Source organism: Saccostrea echinata, unplaced genomic scaffold, assembly GCF_033153115.1.
Source record: "Saccostrea echinata isolate AGI-Se365-2 ecotype Australia unplaced genomic scaffold, CSIRO_AGI_Sech_v1 ptg000001l, whole genome shotgun sequence".
Classification (NCBI taxonomy): domain Eukaryota; kingdom Metazoa; phylum Mollusca; class Bivalvia; order Ostreida; family Ostreidae; genus Saccostrea; species Saccostrea echinata.
Window position 1 is genome coordinate 7,982,850 of NW_026889750.1, and position 24,473 is coordinate 8,007,322.

General features: G+C 34.1%; 1 protein-coding gene across 4 annotated transcripts in view; it reads left to right on the plus strand.

Moving 5' to 3' along the window:
* Positions 1–2,742: 2,742 nt before the first annotated feature.
* LOC133184426 (LIM domain only protein 3-like) overlaps positions 2,743–24,473 on the plus strand; it is a 52,836-nt gene continuing 31,105 nt past the window's right edge. The window contains exon 1 of one of the 4 annotated variants that reach the window (XM_061319527.1): positions 2,743–2,808. Coding sequence is in view for 3 of the 4 variants with exons in the window: in XM_061319502.1 (XP_061175486.1) it covers positions 13,276–13,339 (64 nt within the window). In the remaining variant the exon portion in view is untranslated. Of the gene's footprint in view, positions 2,809–11,539; positions 11,674–13,199; positions 13,340–21,896; positions 22,076–24,473 lie in introns of those variants that run through there. The other 3 variants (XM_061319519.1, XM_061319502.1, XM_061319511.1) reach the window with 3 other exon arrangements.

Below are 24,473 nucleotides of genomic sequence, written 5' to 3' on the forward strand. Positions count from 1 at the left end.
TAGAGAGGACGTCGACTACATTATTGCAACTTACAGGCCCATTATATTACTACTGACGGTTTTGAAATTACCGTGCGCCCGACCGCCGGAGATATTAAAATTCATATATTCGATAAATCTCAATCAACCATTAGTATTGGTAGTAAAGTGTAAGAAGCAAATGGGGTAGAATTCGCCATCCTATAGAATCGGCATCGAAGTTATGGTGATCTGGCCCCGTTCATGTTATTGCTTAAAATAAAGTTTTAAAAGACAATTATTATCTTTGCTAGTAGATTTTTGGCAGGACTGACAACTTTCACTAGCAGTAAGCCCTGCATGTCTTAGTTTATTTTACGGTGAGTTTCAAACACTGCTACTGACTAGCCAGGTGCTCTACCATCTTAAGCTATCTGGCAACCAGCAATCAAACCTGCCTGAATGGCACACAATAAATCGCAGGGGTTTGGGTTCAGGATGGCATTTTGTATGTTCTTTTGTGTCAATTTAAATATGACAATAGAAATTAAAATCATCATATTCACACAGATATAAAAGAACACCAATTCTACTACAGTTATCGCAGAGATCAGAGAGATGCCATGGACAATTATTCTCCAATAAATGACAAAAGTCATCAACAAATTGTCAATAAATTTAAATCGGTTTTCTCTCTAATTTTGACGGTGTTCACTAGGAAAAGGACAGAGGTATCTTTTGATTGATGCAAATTGGTTGGGAAAAAATTTACTTTGGGTTTGCAATACATTGTACCGGGTAGTTTTTCTAAAGCTTGAGATATAAATGAACGAGGAGTAGCATTCTATTGTGACATCATGAGACACTTCTGATGAAGTCCAAATCTAGCTTCTGCATTTTTCTATAGAGAAATTTAAATGTTCACCATAGCAGAATAAAAATAATTCCCTCGTCATCAGAATTGTTGGAGAATATACCCCGGTTTTTATTTGCCAACAAAATCTCTCAACTGTTGGGGTATATTCTCTAACGATTCTTCCAATGCAAGAATTATTTCTTAAATACACGGACCTGAACTGAGTCCTTTTGCCAATAAATATGACAGTAATTGCTTCATGAAAAAAAATGGGAATTGAAACCTTTAAGGGAAAAAGGATATGAAGGTCAAGCATGTGTACATTAATTTTGTAGGGTGGATGTGAAACGGAATTTGATTTGTCAGTGGACTTGGTTGAGGAGTTACCTACCGTTTTACATTATTTTACAAGTCAAGGTTTGTGGTCATTGAATATTTCTTTCCTAATTTAATTCCTATGAGAAATCAAAAGCTTGAGTTAATTTTGATGAACAAAACAAATTAAAAACTTCATTTTCACTGTAAATGGTGAATGATTTGTACTTGAATAAAGAGTATCTCATGAAATTCATCATATGGTAAACTTTCCTGTTCGCATCTTTGCTGATTGGTAATGGTTTTCTTCTCTGTGTATTCTTCTAGCACCTTTGTTGAATCTGTGTAAATGTATGCATGCAGCTTTGATATTTTTGCTGAAGTTTAAAACAGGAACTATTAAAGATAGCCATAAAAAACCTTTGTTTGATCATCATGATTACAATTGACAGAAATTGAGGTTATACATTTTTAGCTCTCCTCAACAAAGTTGGGGGAACTTATGTAATACCGTCGGCATCCCAGGTTAAAGTTTTCGGAGCATATTTCTTTTCAAGTACTTCTATATTAATCAGAGATGCATGAAGGATGCTTCTAGTGTGTTTCATTGTACCAGTCAAGATTTCAGATGTTGCAATTTCAGCTAAAGAATGACCAGGTTAAAGTTTTTGGAGCAGATGAGTGACCAGGTTAAAGTATTTGGAGCAGACCTCACTTCCAAGTAACTATAAGCCCTATATTGACCAAAGTTGCATGGATGATACATCTAAGCATCCACACTACTGGACTTGCTTCGGATGCTGGATATGACCTACATTTTCCAGATGAGTGACCAGGTTAAAGTTTTTTGAGCAGGTCCATTGCTTAGAAACTATAAGGCCTATCTGAACCAAAATTGCATGGATGATGCATCAAGGGATGATCACTCTCAAACTTCCTTCAGATGCTGGATTTGACACATTTTCTGGATGAGTGACTAGTTTAAAGTTTTCAGATAAGTCTATTTCTAAGTAATTGCAAGCCCTATCAGACCAAAATTGCATAAATGTTGCATCTAGGGATGCACACTCCTAGATTATTAGTTTAGTGTGGGACTTTGCCTTACTTAAAGACAACATTCGCTGAGGTGAGCTCTGTGATCTCTGATTACCTATGTTTCTTAAATTTGTCAATGACAGTGCCAGTATTTCAATAATTGTAATACTGTTTGGTGTTATTTCTACTAAAAAAATATAAAAATATATTCATGGTGTTAAGTTTTTTTCATTGTTTGGGCATAAATTTTAAAAAGAATAGTGTAGCTTAATATCAAATACTGTGGAATCATCATTGGGGAACCAATGTTTGTGGATTTCCTAGGTCAGCCTTACCCACGAATTTGCATCCCCACAAACGTTTAATTAGTAAATATATTGATCCATTGAATCTACAGTATAAGCAAATAACCCACGAAATTATGTCCCCACAAACAAGTAAAATTTTGCTTGCCCACAAACATTGCTAGAGTGCCATGCTGAATTGCACAAAATTCTTAGTTGTACTTTAATGATTTTTAGTAATTTTGCATCTTCTCTTTAATATATTGTAGATGTGATAATGCAGTGGCACGAATGATACAGAATTACTAATGATGGAAGAAGGAAGTTTAATGATTGAAATGTACCTGTAAAAGGATTAAGGTAAGGATAACATTGCATAAAGGGAGATAAATCTCCCCCCCCCTTCTAAGTATAGTATTCAGAATATTTCCTTTTGAGCTCTCTTAAGTGATTATGTCAGTTATCCAGGTTCAATCAAGGGTGTATGGGGATTTACTCTGAGTTTTATTCCATACACCCTAAGGCTGAAGGGTGTATTGAATACAACCTGGGGTAAATCCCCGTACATCCTTGATTGGATCTGGATAGCGAACTTATTTCCTATGTAACCAAAGAAATTCTTTGTAAAACCAAGTACAAACAATTGGTGTTTCAAACTATCAATAAGATTTACTAAGTGCTACAATGCATCATGATGTCATGTTGTTTGTTTTTGTGAGAGAGAAACTATGCATTGTGACATCATGTTATTTACTCCCCGGCTCAAGTCGGGTGTACAGAAATTTACACCCTGCTTACAACCAATCAAATATAGTGTTATAAGCTACTCTTGGTATCAGCCTGTCAGGTTAAAGTTTTTGGAGCTGATCCATTCCAGACCAGTGTAAACCCTATTCTGTCCAAACTTGCAGGATTGATGTATCTGGAGATGCACAGTACCAGAATTGGTTCAAATGCTGCATCTGACTCATATTCTCCAGATAACTGACAGGTTATCATTTATTCCCAGGGAGTGATAATCCCTAACTGGACCAAAATTGGATGGATGATGAAATTTAGGGATGCTTGCTACCAGACTTGATTCATACACAGCATCTTACCTAGATATGCTAGATGGGTGGACAGGGGTAAAGTTTTTGGAGCAGGTTCATTTCTAATCAATCATGCACCCAGTCTGGACCAAACTTGAATGAAGGATGCATCAGAGACATTACACATGTCTTGCTTGAGATTCTGCATGTGACATATATTTTTAGTTGTTTAATGAAAGGCCTGTGATAAGAAACTTATATGCAACTAATGGATCTTCCTGAGTGAATATTCATTTGATATGAAACCTTTTCAAGTACGAGGGTTGTCCGGTAAAATCGTGGACAAAGCGTTTTTCTCAAAAAGTAATGGGCGCACTAAGCTGAAATTTTCAGCAAATGTTTATTCATCATATTTAAGTGCATCTTAATTTTTTTGATAAAATATAAACAAAAATAAAGATTTTAGTATGCTAGAAAGTGCACAGGGTACGGTCCTACGGCGCACAATCAAAAAACCAGGGTTTTGTTAGCAAATACAGGAGTATTATTTCAAAATAAAAGTAATAAATAGATATGGTCGGGGTAAAAGTTAATCCACTATGTATTATTTCCTCTGTTGTAAAATATCAAGGCATTTGCTCAATTTTTGGCAGTTTCCCAGGCATTTGAAATGGGAAAGTGATAAACACAACACACGAAAAATGACGACGTTTGGTGACGTTACGGCGCACCGGAGAGCAGTTCAATTTGATTTAGATGTAGTAATGACTCCCTAAGAAACTTTAAATGTCTACAGAAGAAAAAAAATATAAAAAATATCACTAGGTCTTTAGTATACAAGTGAAATGGGAGTTTTCTAAGCGGAGGCTTTTTGATCGGGTCCCCGGGTAGAACAAACTATACGGACAAATAGCTACTGCAGTAGCAAAGGACACTGTCACTGTAGACCATCGATATAAGATAGTCTATTTATTTGAATGATAGTGTGAGTACTGTTCATAACTTACTAATAAATCTTCAGAGGGTCCCACCATGTGTGTGCGATATTGGTTCCTCGACTGTTTATGGAGAAAGAAAGGGAAACTCAAGTATGTGCATCAATGAAATCCCCGAATTTAAGTGGGGCCTATCCAACTTTTATGTAGCAAATAGGAAACGTGACGCTGCTTAAGAGATTTTGACGTTATCATCTGTGCGCCGTAAGACGATACCATACATAACATAAAGTCTCATATTTTGTTTATTTGATCAGATATCTATTTGAAATTTGCTATGTATATTGATGAAACATGTACTAAAAAGTAGTGAAAGTTTTAGAATGCAGTGATGATTATTTTTCAATCTAGACAACTTGTCCACGATTTTACCGGACAACCCTCGTACTTATAAATATTTATACACTCATCAAGATGAGCCTTTATTGATTACATACTTAAAAATCTTTGATTACTTTCCTTTGTTTTTAGCTCTACTGGTCAGAGACCAGAAGAGCTTATGCAATGGTAAGAACTAAGATGTCCATCCATCCATCCAATCATCTATCTGTCTGTAAATTTTTAACAATTTCAACTTCTTCTCAAGGACCATTTGGCCAATTTCAACCGATCTTGCCACAAAGTATCTTTGGGTAAAGGGAAATCAAATTTGTTCAATTGACGTCCCATGCCCTCTTGAAAGGGGAGATAATCAAGAAAAGGCTAAAATAGAGTGGGTCTTATAAAAAATTTCTTCTCAAGAACCATTGTTCCAGAAAAGATAAAACTTACATGAAAGCTTTCTGATATAGAGTAGAGTCAGGTCTGTTCTAATCATGATCCTTGGGGGTAGGGTGTGGCCACAATAGGGGATCAAAGTTGCACATGAGAGTATATGGGAAAAAATCTTTAAAACTCTTCGTTCAAGAACAGAGGGGCTATAATTAATATGGAGCATCCTTGATCTGCAGATTGAAGTTTGTTCAAATGATGGTCCCCAGAGGGTAGGGTGGGGCCACATACCCCACATGACAAGTTGTGGAGGAGAAAATGATTTTGAACCATCTGTCAGTCATTTAGTCCATCAGTCCTGTTCTTGTCAGCACATCTTCTCTGAAACCCCTCAAACAGAATTTCATGAAACTTTGTAATTAATAAGGGCATACTGCACAGATGAGCATATTTGCAGGAAATTTTGATTCAATTTTTAGGTCACCTGAGTTACCCAGGTTACATATTGCTATCTTTTTCGTCTCTCATCATGTGTTAACAGTTGAACATTTCCAGCTTCTTCTTTAAAACCCCTGAACCAATTTCAGCCAATTCTGGGAAATGGTATCTTTGTGTGAGGGGGAACAAAATATATCAATTTCATGACCCCCGCGCCCTGGGGCCTGAAGGGTGGGGGTAAAACGATTAAAACTGATGCAATCTTTCAAAATCTTCTTTACTCCTGGACATCAAAAGTTACCAGTAAACTGTTGGCATGGTAGTAATGAGCACTGAGTCTTTTACCAAACTTGTGAAATTTTTAGCCCCTGGGTCAGGGGTTCTGAAGTTAGGATGGGTCTCAATGATCCTATAATGAAAATGCATAAATAATTTAAAAATCTTCTTCTCTCCCCTGCACATTTAGCAACCAGACAAAGAGCATGGTTATGTTGAGCAAGGATGCCTTTTCCAAAATTGTTTAATTCATGGCCCCAGGGTCAGGGGTTCTGGTGTTAAGGTGGGGCTCTATTGATTATATACTGAAAATGCATAAATTCTTTGAAAATCTTCTTCTCTGTTCCTGGATATTAAGCAATTAAATTAAGTGCATGGTTATGATAAGCATGGATGCCTCTTCCAAAATAGTGAAATTAATGGCCCCAGGGTCTGGGGTTCTAGTGTTAGGGGCGGTGCTCTGTTAATGATATAGTGAAAGTGGATGATTTCTTTAAAAATCTTTTACTCTGCTCCAGGATATTTAGGAAACAAAGTAAGTGCATGGTTATGTTGACCAAGGATGCCTCTTCGGAAATTGTGCAATTCATGGCCCTAGGGTCAGGGTTCTGGGGGGGGGGGGGGGGTGTTGTATTGATGATATAGTGAAAATGCATTATTTCTTTTAAAATCTTCTTCTCTGCATGCTCCTGCATACCGTAAATCTGGAAATTTTTACTGTAGATTAATTTTTAGCAAATTTGCATGAGCACTGCATTTGGAAAAATATTTTTTAAAAAATAAGTCAGCAACAAAAAATGTTAACAAAAATTTTGCTGACATTTGGTGTCTTTTTTTAACCCGGTGAACAGGTGTTCGTAAGCAGTGGTCATTTTAATAAATATGATTGTTTATACTACAAGTAATTACCAGTGATAATCTGTGCCTTAACTACATTCAATATCGTCCAATAGTTTGACAGGCAGTCGGTCTCTTTTAAATTATTTTTCCAAGAAAGAAAGGCCAGTTGTTTTATCTAACAATGAATCTTTAGCACGACAGATTGTTAATAAAGAACTTACTTTTGTGTATAATGAAACTCCGACGAAAAAAGGAGATTGCATGTATATGTGTAATTCATTGTAGGCACATTCGTAACTTATAAACTGTTATGAAACTTTTAAGTGCTTTATATTTTTAGCGCCAATGATAATTCGCAAAATTTTGAAACGTAAAAACTAATCAACACCTTTTTGACCCAGATTTGCAAAAATAAATCGACATAAAAATTTCCAGATTTACGATATTTAGCAAATAAACTAAGTGCATGGTTATGATAAGCAGGGATGCCTTTCTCAAAATTCATGGTCTAGGGTCATGGGTTCTGGCCTTAGGATGGGGCTCTGTTAATGCAGAAATTCTGTAAAAATCTTCTTCTCTGCTCCTGGGTGCCTTGGAGGATGCAAACAGTACAAAGTTTTAATGAGCAAGTGGGATTTGTGAAATTCTTGACCACTTGGTCAAGAGTTCTGGTCTGGACAGGGCTATATTGATATTGTAGAGAAATTTATATACTTCTGAGAGAAGTTATTCCCCTTTGCTTTATACTCCCTGTATGATAATTAATTACTGTAAATAATGGAATTGAAAGGTCAAATTGAATAAAGAATTAAACAAGAATTTTGAATGTAAAATACAAAAAGAACTCTCATAGTTTTTAATGGTCAGATAGACTTGTAAAAAATAGATATATAAAAATGAGACAAGAATACATTATCTTCACACATTATATACTCTTCAAAGACCAAAAGAGGCCAATGTGTGATGATAAGTGTAGGATTTACAACATGTTCTCAAGCACTATTGAATTGTTAAGGTCAAGTCATACTCATTTGACGTCATAGTTTAAACCCAAATTGCTCCTACCATGTATGATGACATTGTAACAAGGGAGTTTTATAAGTACCGGCAAGATTTACTTTATGATTTATTACTGAGTACTAGACTAATTTTCTTTATTGATCCCTGATTATCCTATTTCTCTTGCTTTGGAGCAACATATCTTCATCTCTCAGTTTATATTGTTTTATTTCATACTTCAGTGAATCCTTTATAGTGTTGTGTTATATACTCAGGTGATCGGTAAGGCCCTTGGGCCTCTTGTTTAGCTTTCTGAGCTTTTCTGATCACATTTTGTCCATGCAGTGTCCATATATCTATAAACTTTTCACATTTTCTACTTCTTTTCAAGAACCACTAGGCCAATTTCAACCAAACTTGCCAAAAAGTATCCTTGGGTGAAGGGGATTAAAGTTTTTCAAATGAAGAGCCACATCCTCTTCCAAGGGAAGATACTGTAAACCAACATTTATTCGCTTGCGAGAAATATTCGCGAGTTTTCGACCTACATTTACTCGCGAATATTAATCACCACGAACCATTTATTTTGCTTTGTGTTTATAGATAATTTTTCCCGAGTCACGGAAATTAATCGTCACGGAATGATTTTAAACTGAAGAATTGTGAATAAACATGATAAAAGATGACGCAAATAATAGTTGGTTTACAGTAAATTTGAATTTAGTAAAAATTTAATAGCATCTTTTAAAAATCTTCTCAAAAACCACTGGGCCAGAAAAGATGAAACTTATGTGGAAGCATCCTCATGTAGTGTAGATTCAAGTTTGTTCAAATCATGACCCCTGGGGGTAGGGTGGGACGACAATAGACGATCAAAGTTTTACATAGGAATACATTTATATAGGAATGGACTCGGAATGGGCAATTGGCTATTCTAATAACCGGCTATTCTGATAAAATTAGGCTGACAATTGGATAAAGCGGGACCCACTACATACATGGAACTCTTGATGGCTTAAACTTTGATCTCTCAAAGTTCTTGGATGCTCAAAGTGAGTCTCTGGTCCCGATTTTTTCCACTATGTAACTAGGCAAATTTACTCTTGATCTTTCAAATTCTCGAAACCCTTGATCCCTCGTTGTCAAAATGCAGTCCGGATAAGCATAATCTATTGGAACTTACCCTCGATACCTTGAAGTGTCTATGCGTATGCAAGCGTTACATAATTAACACCTTTATACCTGGACATTTAAATGGCTCCAGGCATTAGACATGGGACCCGGGGAATGGGATGTTTATTCAGGTGACACTTGTACTGCAAGGTGATAATTGATTGATAATTGATCATATTTTGCCTATCTGCTCATAAGATGATTAACATAGACTGTCTTATGATAATTTGAAGACGCTGTGAAAAGTAGAAATTGATTATGAGGCCGTACATTAATTTTGAGTCGGTGTCAAATTATATGAAGAATAAAAAATGCAGAAATTATGCATAGCAGCATCAATGTCAATATGACAGCTATTGCAGAACTGTGTTTGATGTTTGGTATTATTAAACATATATAAAAATCTATGCCACAACACTATAAAATGTCGTTTTCATGTAACAAATGTGTAGTTTGCTCTTTGTCTTACCTAGAATAAATGCATATTAGTTTTGCTTTATTCAGTTTAAAAAATATTCACAGTAAAAATACAAAGAAGTATTGTTGTTTTATTAAAATCACATGTGTAAGATAAATGAAAATCATTAATCCAGTAACCCAAATTTAAAACTTGTTAACCAACCCGGAAAATTCTGGACTCTTGAAAACTTGAACTCCTGATCTCTCGAAGTTTTTCCTTGGTCCCACACACTTCGAGGTATCGAGGGTTACCTGTTATAGGAAAAAATCTTTAAATTCTTATTCTCATTAACAAGAACCAACGGTCCAGAAGAGTTTAAACTTATTTGAAAACTTCATTACATAGTGTAGATTCAAATTTGATCAAGTCATGACCCCAAGGGTTAGGGTGGAGCCAAAATGGGTGATCAGAGTTTACATGGGAATATATGAAAAGTCTTTAATAAATATCATCAAAGGCATGATTAGTTTTATTGATATGGAAACATTCTCATTTAGTATAGTCAAGTTTGATCAAATCATGACTCCAGGGGGGTAGGGTGGGGCTACACTAGGCATCAAAGTTTTACATAGGAACACAGGGTTCTCCACAAGGGGTTTTACCATGGTGGCCTGCAGATTGAATTTTGTTCAGATCATGGCCTCTGGGGGTAGGGTGGGGCCACATTAGAGGTTTGAAGTATTACATCGGGGTGTATTGGAAAATAAGCCTTAAAAATCTTCTTCTCAAGAGAAGAAGGGCCATGATTAGTTAAAGTAATATGTAAGCATCTTCAGGTTGTAAAGATTAAAATTTGTTCAAATCATGGTCCTTGGGGGAAGGATAGGGCCACAATGGACGATCATAGTTTTACATGGGAGTATATGGGAAAGAACAGAGAAGAATGGAAATCCTTAGTCCTTGCCCTATGTGCCTCTGGGTGCAACAAGGACTAGGTAGGTAGGTAGGTACCGGTATATGGAAAAGCATCTTTAAAAATCTTCTGAAGAAAAGAAGGGCCATCATTAATTATATGTGTATTATTATGCAAGCAACCTCAGGTTTTAAAGATTAAAGTTTGTAAGGTGAGGCTACTGTAGGAGATCAGAGTTTAACTTTGGAGAAAATGGGGGTGGGGGTCTTTAAAAATCTTTCTTTCAAGAACATAAGAACCATGGGTAGTCTTTTTAATGTGCAAGCATCCTCAGGTAGTAAAAATTAAAATTTTCTCAAACATGACCCTTGGAGGCAGGGTGGAGCTTCAATAAGGCATCAAATTTTATATGAGAAAATATTGGAAAAAATCTAAAATTTTCTTCCCTAGAACACCAAGGCCATGATTAGGCATACATTTATTAATATGCATGGAGTATCACACAGAGCAGATTTAAATTTGTTCCAGTCATGAGTGGACCATAATATTAGGTCATAATTTTTCTTGAGAATAAAGAGAGAAAAAAATCTTTAAATTCTCTGAAGAACTGCAGGGCCATAGTGACTCAGGTGAGCATGCTGGCCCATGGGCCTCTTGATTTAAAAAAAAATCATGATATAGTACATTTGCCTCATAAATTGGTTTGATTTATTGTAGTTAAGATGCATTTCTGATTTAACTATGTGAGATGAAAATTCTACCCTTCAGTTTGCAGTTTGTACATGTATAAATATAGAAATTCTGTGAAATTTAATTTAAAAGGCCCATTAACCTGATCCAATAATTTGAACATCTACATATTAGTGACATTCTTCTTTTACATGTATTTACTTTTCATATTTTGCTGAATTTATAAGAAAAGAGTGAAGGGTAAATGATGAATGGATGAATCACCATCTGTTTCATGTATGTCTTTAAAAAACGTTGAACGTCACTTTCGATGAATATGAGAGAATACAACATTTGTGCAGGTTGTATGTATCCACTTTTTGAGAAGGGGAACATGTCGAATTTCCCTGGTTATCAGGAAGCCACACCGGCTAAGTATCCTCTATTTCTTTCCGTGTCCCACTCGAGATGCACACTTGAGCTTTATAAACTGGTACTTGTAATTGTTTGTTTTTCTTGTGGCCCTCGATTGCATGTGTCCTGGGAGTTTTATATCATACTTTTGTTTGATAGAGGCCCCCCTTATATCATAGCTGTACTCTCTTCACTGCCAGAGTTCCCTCATTACTGCATACTCTGTGTTTGTTCTACTCTCTTTGCCTCGGTCAATTTTCCTATTCTGGGAGAGATTTTTTTTAATTTTATTTCTATAAATGGATTGTACTCCAGTTATCAAGGAAAATGGATTTTGACTCAGCCTAAGAAAGATGAGAAATACAGGTAGAGCTTTTCTTTATTTTTAATATGTGATTTTTTAAAAAAAATTATCTTTACTTCATCTAATCATAATTTAAAATTATTTTCAAATACTGGTAAACTTGTAAAAGTTAACAAACTTTGTATAGATTAAAATTGGTCAATGAATATATACAGTGAAGTGGCTAAATTTTTAACTTTTTTTTTGAAGGTACAAATGTTAATTATCTAAATTGAGATCATCTCATTTTGCCTCAAAATCAAGCACTAAGGATTGAAAAGAGCAGTTGAAATATCAAGGGTTTTAATGTTTTCTTAATTAAGTCAATAAAACTTTATTTAATAAACAAGATTGTTAAATGGTGATAAAGTTCTGATTTAAGAGGAATGTTTTAGAGTAAGCAGAGGTTTCCTTATCTAATAACTCTTTTGTTTCCGGGTGCTTAAGATTCCTGCTGATTTGAATTTAATGCCTTTATTCCAACAAGTGTTTTTTCTGGAAATAGGGGAAATACTTTTTTTGTTCAATTGGGCCATTTTCTGGAGTACATTACATTACCAGTAATTAAAAAAAAAAATACTGCAATGCCATGCAGTACATTCGAAAACTTGTTTCAATCCATATAACTTCCCTATAGAGCCTTTGCTTTGTAGTCATCATGTATTCATTGATTAAAAAGCATGGTATTGAATGAAAAAAAAAAAACCTTTCGTTGGGAAGTAAAATTCGGAAGCATCTGTTACTTTGACATCTCAGTGAAATTAAAACAGAGCAGAACCTGAAGCCAGATGAACTTAATGCAGCTTTTACTATTTTGAGAGAAATCCCTTTGACAAAACTTAACACCAACCACTGACTCTTACTGTGGAAATCTATAAAGATTTCTAACTCAGCTGTAGGGTTTAAGTTTCTCTGTTCAGAGTACTCTGGTAGTCTCTTGATATGCAGTGGTCCTAACATCATGTCTATAAATAATTTTTATTTTAAAAGTTTAACATCATAATTTGACTAAAAGTTGCAATCATGATGTAATTGAGGGATTACAAGTGAAAAAAATAAAACATAAAGTGGAAATCTAAAATATTTTTCATCTTTTAATTAAAATTCTTTTGAAGTGTGGATAATTCATAATTATTGTTTCTTTAAAGAAGAAAAAAATATTTTTCTACATATGATAAAGTTTGTTAAAAAAAAAAAAAAGGTTGTAAATTTTCAATATGAAGTTGTTTTATTGTTTTGTATGTCACCAAAAAAAAAAAAAAAAAATGTTTGCAATAAAAAAAATCTAATTGATCCTTTACTAAAGAAGAGAATAATTGATCTAGATCTAGATTGTATGTAAATTTACCTTATCAGTATTGCCACTTGGTAAAATTAACACCTTGATGTGCTGGGCAATAAACGAATTTTACCTGAGAGAAATGTACGCAAATGTCCAAATATTTATGCCGTTACATAACCCTCAGTTATGACCAAGAGTGTCACTGAATACATTGAGAGCTTCATTGATAAACGACCCCTCTGTCGCTATCTGACCAGTAATCAGGCTTCTGTGTAGAGTGTGTGGGACCGCAGGCATTAGAGAGCACCTGTTGTACACTCCAGTCACACTTTGCCAAGGGCTGATGGAGGACTCAGGGTCCATGAAAAAGAAGTCCACCCCAGAGGAATTGATCATCATCGTTTATGGTAGGTGTGGGGGGTTGAGGGGGATGATCTGATCTTCCCCATGGGGTATATAGGGCAACAGATGGGGGAATGTATGATCACTTAGGTGGTGTTTTCGTTGACGGAAAGGATTAGTAAAGGATTAATTGCTCAGGAATTACGTACATGCACATGGACTTTATTGATGTGATGTATATTGATGTGTGTCGTATACAGAGATGTGTGTACACTTTCAACATTCAGTTGATTGATGTATGTGTGCAAGAGACAAAATTACCCTTGTCATGTCATAGAGGAACAGGTGATTTGAGGAAAATTGTCCAATCTTTAGATAAAACAACACTGTGAATGGCTGTTACATAAGAAATGTTAGGAATGTTTTGCCCTCATTAGCAAAATGATGTGCAGATTTCTTTTTTTTCTAATGACAGTGAACAACTCGATGTTCCTACAACAAAACAGGTCCATTACTTCAATTTACAACTGATAATGTTAATGTTTGTAAAACTTGTGTTGGTCATGCTTATCATTTCTTGATTGTTCTTGTGATGTGGGCTATAGCTGCTTTCTGTGTTTGTTGAAAAATCTGTGTAATCAAGATTTTGGCCTGTGATAATTAAATCCAACTAAGTTGAATTTTTAACAATATTTTTTATAGCATAGTACATATTGCTTTGATAATACATAAAGATAAATGCAAGTATATTTATGCATATGCACTTTTTTTCTGAATTAATATGTCAGGACAAAGGACATCTGGATTGTCTGAATTTGTGTTAAATATTATTTGTCTTCGAACTTCTAACAAAAAGCAATCAAGAATACACAAAAAATAAATAGCTGTCATATGTACATCTATGTTGGATTTGGGAGAAACTTTTTATTTTTCTTTGAACTATTAATTGCCAATGACTAATTGATGTCCTCTTGAACTTTGTGTGAACTTGCAAAGTGTTAATTGGCTTTTAAGTATATAGAGAGTATGGGACAGCCTCGAAAATACACCTATAAAATTCATCACGTATAGTTTTCACAATATTCCACATATGGGATATTGCCGATTGTATAACCATACAAACAAGGTTAAGAATTTGGTGATAAAGTAATACTATGCTCTCGAAATTATTGTCCTGCAATATGTTACCGCTCCCTTCAGGTTACAAAAAAAGTGTTGGCTGGCCATTAAAGGGTTGTGTCAATATAGATTACGTTACATATAAATTGTGTTCTCATGTGTATACTATGGAAATCAAATACAGTAGCATGTTAACATCATGTGGGTAGAAGGAAGGGAGTTACCAGAAATGTAGGGATGCTGTTCCGTAGTCCTTAAAGTGCATTATGAATTTATTTTTGTATGATATACACTTAATAAGCTTATAGGTATTAGAAAACACTATGTAGTTTCATATTTTTTATTTTAAACAGAACATATACATGTAATAGAAATAATTTCTTTGACAGGTGTTTATGAATATATTAATCATACCCATATTTGCATTTTCTTATAAGTTAAAAGTCATGTGGCAACAAAGCAAATTTCAAATTTTACCTATTCTTCAGTAACAATTTTGTGCATTTCATATATACATGTATATATATCAGTTGAGAGGAGGAAAGCTTTGAAGAAATATTTTAATTATATTTCTGAGATATGACTTACAAATTCCCTTGCCTTATAACTATCAGAACATTGTGTTGACTATGCATATAGATCAGGTATACATGTCCTTTACCTATTTGATCTATGCCTGACTTCTATGATTAGGTATTCATATTACTTACTAGTTCTTCACCTGACCCTGGGAGTAAGAGGGGACAGGCGTCCCGTGCTCTAATTCCTACCGTCAGCTGGCAGAGGCTGATGTATGATAGTGATTGATATTTTATTTCCTACTTTGACAACTTTATGTCACCTTAGCCCTTGGGAAACTTCTCTGTGGTCATACAAAGTACTTTCATGCTTGTTAAGGCTTTTATTAGGAAATGGTGTATAATTTATAGGAGCTGGGTTAGAATTTTTTGAGGGGCTATGGTCAAATGTTAAATTTAATAGAATTTTGATAGACCCCTTCTGAGTGACTGGTACAAAGTATAACCCATATATTATGCATGCTTTGGATTATGAGACATTTATGGATGCAGGGACATGAAATTGTGTACACATCTCTCAAATTTCTGCTCCATAAAATGTGAAGGATTATTATAATAAATGAACATTTGTGCAGTCATTTTGATGGAAAACAATAAAACATATCAAAATGGGCCCCATGTGGCCAGAATTTTATTAAAAAAGTCATAAATTACCAGAAAAGTATGGTATACAGGAGTATCATTATAAACTTTGGGACATTATTAGAATTATTATTATTTTTTTTTTTTTAATTTTTTGGTTGAAATTTAGAAATTAATTTATGCTTGTATCTCTCTGTAATCAGGAAGTAATAGGAAGATGGTTTGGGGCAGTTCACAAACATAGTGTGACCAGACTGGTCATAATGTTATGATTTGTACACTTGTAATAGGACAGACAAACACTTAGCATTACAAGTCTCAATTGTGCCACCTCTGTCATTCATCCCATAGAGGCCCCAAGGGGTCATGACCTAAAGAAACTACTTCTGTGTAGTCGCTATCTTTTCTGACATGATGTGTTAATGTAATGTAATAGTTATACAAACTAGAATATCACATTTAATCTTTTTGTATACAGACTACCTTGATATAGAGTGAAACATGATGAAATTATGCTTACAGCAAAGTGATTTTCATTCCCTTTACTTTTAAATTTATTGTGAACTGAACAGATGTAACGAATTACATTTATAACGAATTAAAATTGTTGGTCCCAGTGACCCGTGGCACTTCACTATAAACATATTGTTTTACTGAATTGTGTATGTTGCCATTTACCTGAATAGTACAACTAGTAGCATTTTAGGATAAAGTAAATCCTTGTGTGTGAAATGTTTCTTTTTGAAAATATTCATATTTTCAAAAATATTTTTCTTTACAATTTTTTACTTCTTAAATTGTCTTATCAAGAGATGAAACTCTGCTCAAGATTCAGTTTGAAAATGAAAAGCTCAATGATTAATAAAGTTTTCTCCCTTTTCCCTTGCAACTTACTTTAGTGCTAGAGATCAATTTTTTTCTCTCAATTTTTCATTTCGTGTTCAACTAAAGGTCATGTTTTTGGTCAATGAAATATGTTATTTAGTCTTGATTTGTTAATAATCACTTCAGTGTAGAAAATTGATGACTGCATGTCTGTGTATATACCAGATTTATAATTATGAAATTACTTTCAGGACAATGACTACAATTTTGAATTTGTACTGATGATTAGGCTTTTAAAAATTAATTTTCTGCAGGTTCTATAGAGCTTGATATAACGATATCCATTTAACAATTTGTGCAGATCAAGATAAATTTTGATAATGAAGCATTTTCATATTTTAAAAAGAGTTTAATTAGGCAGACATCAATTTGGCACCACAGCGTGTGTCAAATCGTGATAATTTTCTTCCCTTGTTTCTGAAAAATTTATGGGACGGAAAAGATGAAGTCATTTTGTAAAGTTTATTTAAGAACGTGCCAAAGTGGCCAGAAGGACTTTCAATTTGTCTACCAAAAATATTTTATGTACCACTTAACTTTATTCAAAATCTTGAGTATGTAGATGAAACATTAATAAGGAGCACGCGATGATTTACTTTTCATGGCTTGGTAAATCGCTGAGCTTGTCGACTCTTAAACTACTCTGAAATAAATGGATACTTGTAGAATAAGATGAATTTTCCAGTATGTTCTCCCCCCTCCCCCAATGGTTTTAAGAATGTTTGTTTTACCATTATCACACACAAGCTGTAAGATTTGTCATCTAGTGTTAAAGGTGTCTTCTACCTATTCCCACTTTTTAAAAATCTCAGTTCTACCTATTCCCACTTGCAAATAACAATAGATGTTTAGATACTCGTTAATTTGTTTTTATAGTAATTAGACTAATTACATCCCATCCCATGTTAAACTACTTTAGAAGCACTAAGAAATAGATGAATTGTTTATCTCAAAGGATGGCTTCTCTTTAGCATTTATTTTTCTTTTAAAAGAGCTTTGAGTCACATGAATGGGACTTATAAAGTTGAGCTTCTACAGAATGCTCTGGTTTCCAAAGAAAAAAAAATGTCTTCACTTTGCAGAAAAACTGTAAATTTTTTTTTTATTTGTTAGGTTCCTTTTTTTATGTGTTATATTCTTAGTCAAAATGACACTATGCCCCGTATTTGAACTTCAAATGTAAGTGTAGTTAGAGAAACACTTGTCTTGGGCAGACAGTGGTGATATAAAGATTAAGTCATTATTTGGCGTTTAATTAAGTGTAGCACAGGACAGTAATTGTCACAAAGAGGAAACCTTTGTCAGCTGAGACGCACATGTATAAACAAAAAACAGTAAAGAGCCGTGCTGAAGTATTGTCAGTGTCCCACTTTTTCACATTTTCAACTACTTCTTCAGAACCACTTGGCCAATTTCAAACAAACCTGCCACAAAGCATCCTCAATTGAAGGGAATCCAATTTTATCTAAATAGTCACACCTTTTCCCAAGGGGAGATAAGAAACAGTGAAAATATAATGGGTTCATTTAAAAATCTCAAGCAACACTGGACCAGATATTAAAGCCTTAGGAAGGGATGGGGCCACAACAGCAGAGCCATAATTAGCCCATAGGTAAAGTACCCATACTCCTATCATAGTGTAGATGTATATTTGTTTAATTTATAACAGAACCCCCCCCCCCCCTCCACACACACACACACACACACACACACACACACACACAAGCCAAGATTTGTGGTGTTCAATGGTTATATAAAAGGTATAACAAAACATTTAATAAGTGAGTTCTTGTGCAGAATGCATTTTGCTGACCCTCAAACCAAACTTTTTAGAACAAGTGGTGTCCAAATTAGACAAGTTTTACTGTATAATAGCTACTATATAATGCATATATAGGATTTCCCATGGTCTGTGGTTGGATATGATTTTTTATCCAGTGAGTTGTTTTATCCCCAGGTCTTGGCGACAGGATAAAAATACACATCGAGTTGGATAAAAAATCATATTGATTGACATTCACACAAACAAGAATGTTACAATTTGTGAAGTTGACATTAAGGAATTTTATTTCCGTACATGTACATATTGATTTTTCAGGAAGGGAGTGCTGATTCTGGTGAACATTGTGGCCCATGGGCCTTTTGTTTGATCAGTATTTATTGATATAGGTTCTTGTGCATAGTGCAGCAATTTCAGGAACTCCTTTACCTTTCAATCTCAAATTTGCTACATAGAATTACAGACAGTATGTAGAGGGCAGAGAAAGAAGGCATGGAAGTTTTTGTACACACAATATTTTAATATCTTTTGATTAATTTTTTAGTCACATAAATTAAACAGAGTCATTAAAACAAAAACAGAGAACAAAAGTTTTGTGGCATGTAATTTTGCTGATACAGGTAACTCTTGATGGCTCGAACTTCGATCTCTCGAAGTTCTTGATCGCTCGAAGTGAGTCTCCGGTCCCGAATTTCCCCCCTATATAACTAAGCAAATTTACTCTTGATTTCTCGAACTCTTGATCTCTCGAAACCCTTGATCCCTCGAAGTCAAAATGCAGTCCCGCTATGCATATTCTATTAGAATTTACCCTCGATACCTCGAAGTGGCTATGTATATACAAGGTTATATAATTAGCACCTTTACCTGGACATTTAAATGGCCCAAGCAGAAGACGCGGGTCTCGAGGAACGGGATGTTTATTCAGGTGACACTTTTGCTGCAAGGTGATAATTGATTTATAATTAATCATATTTTGCCTATATGCTATTAAAATAATTATCATCGACTGTCTTACGATAATTTAGAGAAGCAGTGTCAATGAAAAGTATATTAATTGATTAAAAGACGAAACACTAATTTTTTAATTTTTATTTCGAGTCAGTGTCAAACGAAATATGAAAAAGGAAAAACAGCCTTAATGTCAATATGACGACAATTATTGGACAAATACTTACAGAACTGCGTTCAATGATCATGTTTTGAATAGTCAATAGTCCATGTACGACGCTGTAAAATGTCGTTTTCATGTAACGAATGCGTAGTATGATGTCCGTATTAAAAAGAATAAATAAATATACATGAAATGATGATATACATTTTTGCTTTACTCGGTTTAATGAAATATTCATCTAAATTACAAAAAATATCGTTGTTTTATAAAAACCACGTGTAAAAGTTAGCACTGCATGAAAATCATTACATCCGGTAAGACTAATTTTGAAACCTATCAACAAACACGGAAAATTCCGGACTCTTGAAAACTCGAACTCTTGATCTCTCGAAGTTTTTCCTCGGTCCCGCGGACTTCGAGGTATCGAGAGTTACCTGTATATATAATACTATAGAAAACATAGCTACTGTATGTGCTTGTGCCCCCTCAATAATAACGTGATGACCTCTTTTTTTTTTTTTTTGCTTGTCACATGATAGTGCCCCCCCCCCCCCAACTGAAAATGTATGGTTTTTCCCCCTTTCAAAGTGAAATTGCTTCCTACGGACCTGTTTCTTTTTTACTCTGGGTGGCAAAATTTGAACTTAGGTGTATGTTTGCATCATAATGGTTTGTACAAACATCAAAGTCAGCACATTAATTCTGTACATGTACTTGCTGCAGCCGGCTTAATAGCCATATAGTATTAGTAGGCAGAGGATTAAGATAATTGATTTTATTGTAAAAGTTCAAGGTTATTATTAATGATTTATGAAGTTATAAATGTTGTGGACACCATTTATACATAAATGTTGGGAGAAGTGACAGTATTTGAATGTTATATGCCACATTGCAAAGGGGATGGCGTAATACTCATGCCATACTGTTTCGTATCCTTATTAGTATTGTAAGATGGTGATGCGAACTAGTAATTATCCCTTATGAATTATAAGCATGAACATGAAATCATACATCATAATGTTCAGCAAATAATCTCTGTCGGAAGTAGCGGGTTCAGTTACTTTTTCTTTAGGCTATTAATGCTTAATTAGTTTTCCTGATAATTAGTAATAAAGATTGCATGAAATATACATAGGAGGAAGATTTGTTAGGGTGTGTTAAACTTAAGTATGGCCAGAGGAAGGCTTAATTAGCATTTAGTGGATAATTAGCTTGAAAATTAGATGCTGCAGTAATTAAACATCAAAGAAAATCTTCAGAAAGGTCCGTGACAGGCTATTAATGAGGTTCGTAACATCAGTGTCGCAGGATTTCTGACTGATGCGATTGGCTAAGGTGGATGTTACACGTGAAGAAATTGCCATGCTTGATTGTTTTAGGCTTTTAACAGCTCCCTTTTAACACCTTTTAGCATGTTTTGACTGTTAAACCTGTTAAATGAATCAAAGACTGACACCATAGTTTGTGAAGTATCTAACGTTTACTTAGATTGTGTGTATGTCTGGGGGTCTTAGTTTTGTACGATATAGAGGTCATTGTGTGGTCCTTTGACATCAGGTGACTGCTTAGCTCACCAGTTATATCTGTGTATTAGATCTGCAGAGGTAGCACCTGCTCTCACTGATAGCTAAAACAGGTTCTGTCAGTGTGGTCCATAAAAAATTAACCTTCAGGTATATTAATTAACTTTTCTAACAAAAGTTTTATGCATGATGTGCTTTGTTCACAGGCTTATAGTTTTTATTAATTTCCCTGCAGGCTCATCATGTATTTATATTTAATTTCATTTTAAACTGTGCCAGCAACCCTAGATTGTTTCTGGCTCAGACTCTGTGTTCTGTGTTAAGAATTAATAAAAAAAACATTGTGGAATTTTTCAGGGATGGTATTTTCATCTCAAATTTTCATTTATTCTTTTATACTTCAGGTATGATTCCTTTCCCAAGAAATACTTTGCATTTCATTTTTAATAAAATCAAAACAATCTAATTTACATACCACCTGCAAATGATACATTTGTCCCATTTAGACATGCAGCCTAGTTTGTTCTCCAACCTCAGGAATTTTTTAGTGTATAATCTCATAACTGTGTTGTAGACTTTTTTGCTCATTAACAGATGTGTATTACATCTTAAATAGCAGAGGAAAATTACAAAATACAAGAAAGTGAAAACTATTGGTTTAACATAGTAATGTAATCCATCAACAAGAATGTTAGCTATGCAGGCCTTTGAATGATGGTGGCTTATTTTGACACATCATTACTAAATGATTACCCTTCACAAAATCTGAGGGGAAAAAATACCTCATCTGCATAATCAATAAGAGTAAAGAGGCAATGTGACCGGCTAGGCAGCAGGTATGATTGGACACCTTTCGACTGCTTCAGGCCAACGGTGAAATTTGATGGCAATCTGTAGGAACAATATGACGCTTAAATAGGTGTTAATGATTGGTTAACAAACTGATTATCCACACTAACACCTATGTCAGATTTTGAAGGCAATGATGCTGTTCTGACTCTGAAATTATTTAGTTAAAAAAAAAAAATTATTTGGCTGTTAATTTTGAACTGAGATAATCTGCACAACAGAGAAGACCTTTAGTCGACCAATTGAAATGGATTACTATTTGGTGATAAATGGGTGTAAATGAGCCACAAATTTCAGGACTTCGAAATACATAGAAAAATTCCCAGAGGCTAAAAATTGCAAAACCATGGATGTACTGCATGTGAATATCCGTAAGTAGATTTAGTTTATTTAAATATAACTAGTAAATTTTTAAGGCAATGTGCATAAAACGTTACAACGACCCCTTACTGCAGCAGAAGTTGACAGTTTGATTTGGTTTAAATACCAGAAGTTGGCTGTTAATGGGTGAATAATTATAGATGTAGGAGGCAAAAGTGCCAATAGAAAAATCAGAAATTAGGACTGAATTCTAAACCGCTCAGTTCTACCTGCCTAGAAATGGCCGTTTTTAGTAATCTATATCTAGATTATCATCGTGAAATGATCCCATTGTTTCCTTAAAATAACTATTTTTAAAGTGCCTAAAACGTTTTTGAGAGATAAAGTATACAAAGAAACTGTTATTTGAGGAACCGTTATTCAAGGACTCATTTTTAAAAGCATAAAAAATGCTGCATTTATAAATCAGTTTTATTTAAGAATTTTTTTCCCATTTAAATGAATTTTATATCAGTACTGATAAAACTTTGAGTATTATTGCTTTTTGAAAGTCATAAATTTGTAAGTGCCACTTCAGCTTTGTCATTTTTTTTTCTGATTTTTTGTGACTTTTAAGTTGATTTTATAGGAAAGGAATGCCGTAGTTGTCACAGAATAATCCAACATATTTTGCATGTTTTGATTTTTTTAACAAAGTGACATGACAGCTAGCTTGTACATAATGCTATATACAGCATATTTTTTCACACTTGTTTTCTTGTAATGCTTGAAATATGCATGACACAGTGACATATGGTTGACAAACAAACACTGGTTTTATTTGTCAGTCACATTTTTCATGCAATACATTTGTTAATTAATAAAATTTACTGTTGGTTATGCAGCCCCATTTCATTTAAATGTGAAACAATATGGGGTTTGAATGTATATAAATTTAAATTTTGTTTATCATTAAAAAAAAAAAAAGGAAAAGATTTTACAATTTTTTTTTCTGTGGTGAGTGTGTGTGTTTAAAAAAAGAAAAAAGAAAAATAATGAAACATTTTTTTTTTAAATTTAATCTTTGTGCAGAAAAGTAAACTAATTTCTTACTACTTACCAATAAGTCAAAATTGTGAGTCACCTAAGGAAATATTATATTTACATGTAATGGTAGATGAATTGCTGGCTGGTTTTCTTTTAAACCTGTCCATCATTAATAATCATATCTTAGGTCCCTTAGTTGTTTTTTTCCAACTATGGGCAATATCATCTTAGATGTTCAAATTCAACATTTTACATAAAAAAAGTTTCATATAAAAATTACTGAATTTTAAGCATATGTTTATGATTTTCTAAGAAACTCTTGCTGTTGAAAAGAGAGAGATGGCCACCCATCAAGGCTTATTATACATGTATTACAAATGTTTGATGTGGTCATTTTAACACAATAAATAGTTACCAAATCACACAATTAAAAACAAGGTGGAATAAATGGCTACAGGGATGGGTTGGCTTTTACAATTGAGTGTTTTATGATGTTCTAAATATCCCTTTGGCCTGCATATAAAAATGATGATTTGATGAAACTACAGATATATAGATGATATCGGTATATAATTTGACAATGGGCTTAGCTGCTAAGTGAAAAACAATGCATTAATGAAGTGATTGACACTTCTTTGTCTGAAATGCTTTGAACTTTGAAAATCCATACCCTGACCATTTTGGTTTTTGTACAATTAGAATTTAAATCATATGGGATAGTTTTGATGGTTGTTGATTTGTTAAATGCATCTCGATATGACCAATCTCCTATATTACTTGTTTTTAATATTTAAAAAAAATGATATTTCAAAATGTCATAATTGACAATGATGGAATTTAGGAAATTCAAAAGACAAAGCGTAATTGTAAAAATTTCCAATTATCCATTGTGGGATAAATGAAATGTTTAAAGAAAAATTGAAGAATCTCTTAATTTGAAAGCTTAATTACTTTGTAGAATAGTAAATGGCTATCAATGAATATACCTCAGCAGTGGGCATATCATATTTTTTTATTCAATGGGCAACCTTGTAGGGTGACAAAGTGTATATTTTTATGGTATATATACAATGAATAACTTTGATGCCATATGATAAACTTCTTTCAAATTCCCAATGAAAAATGCTGAATTCTGTCAGACCACCAATCGTATGTTTGATTGGTATGATGTTGATGACATAACCTGTGGTGTTGATGACACAATGTTCAAGCACCAGTAATGATGTGGGGTGATGAGCAGATAAAGGGGAAAAAAACAGATGGAGAGACCGGACATTGTTTAATAAATCATGTAATGTCCTCATGCAGATGTAATCATTTTGCTTAAATCATTTCTAAGTGGTTTACAGGCAACAGTATTCTGCAATAAGTTGTATTCTTACAACATATTCAGAAAGTTTTATGAAAGGAATTAAGACAAAG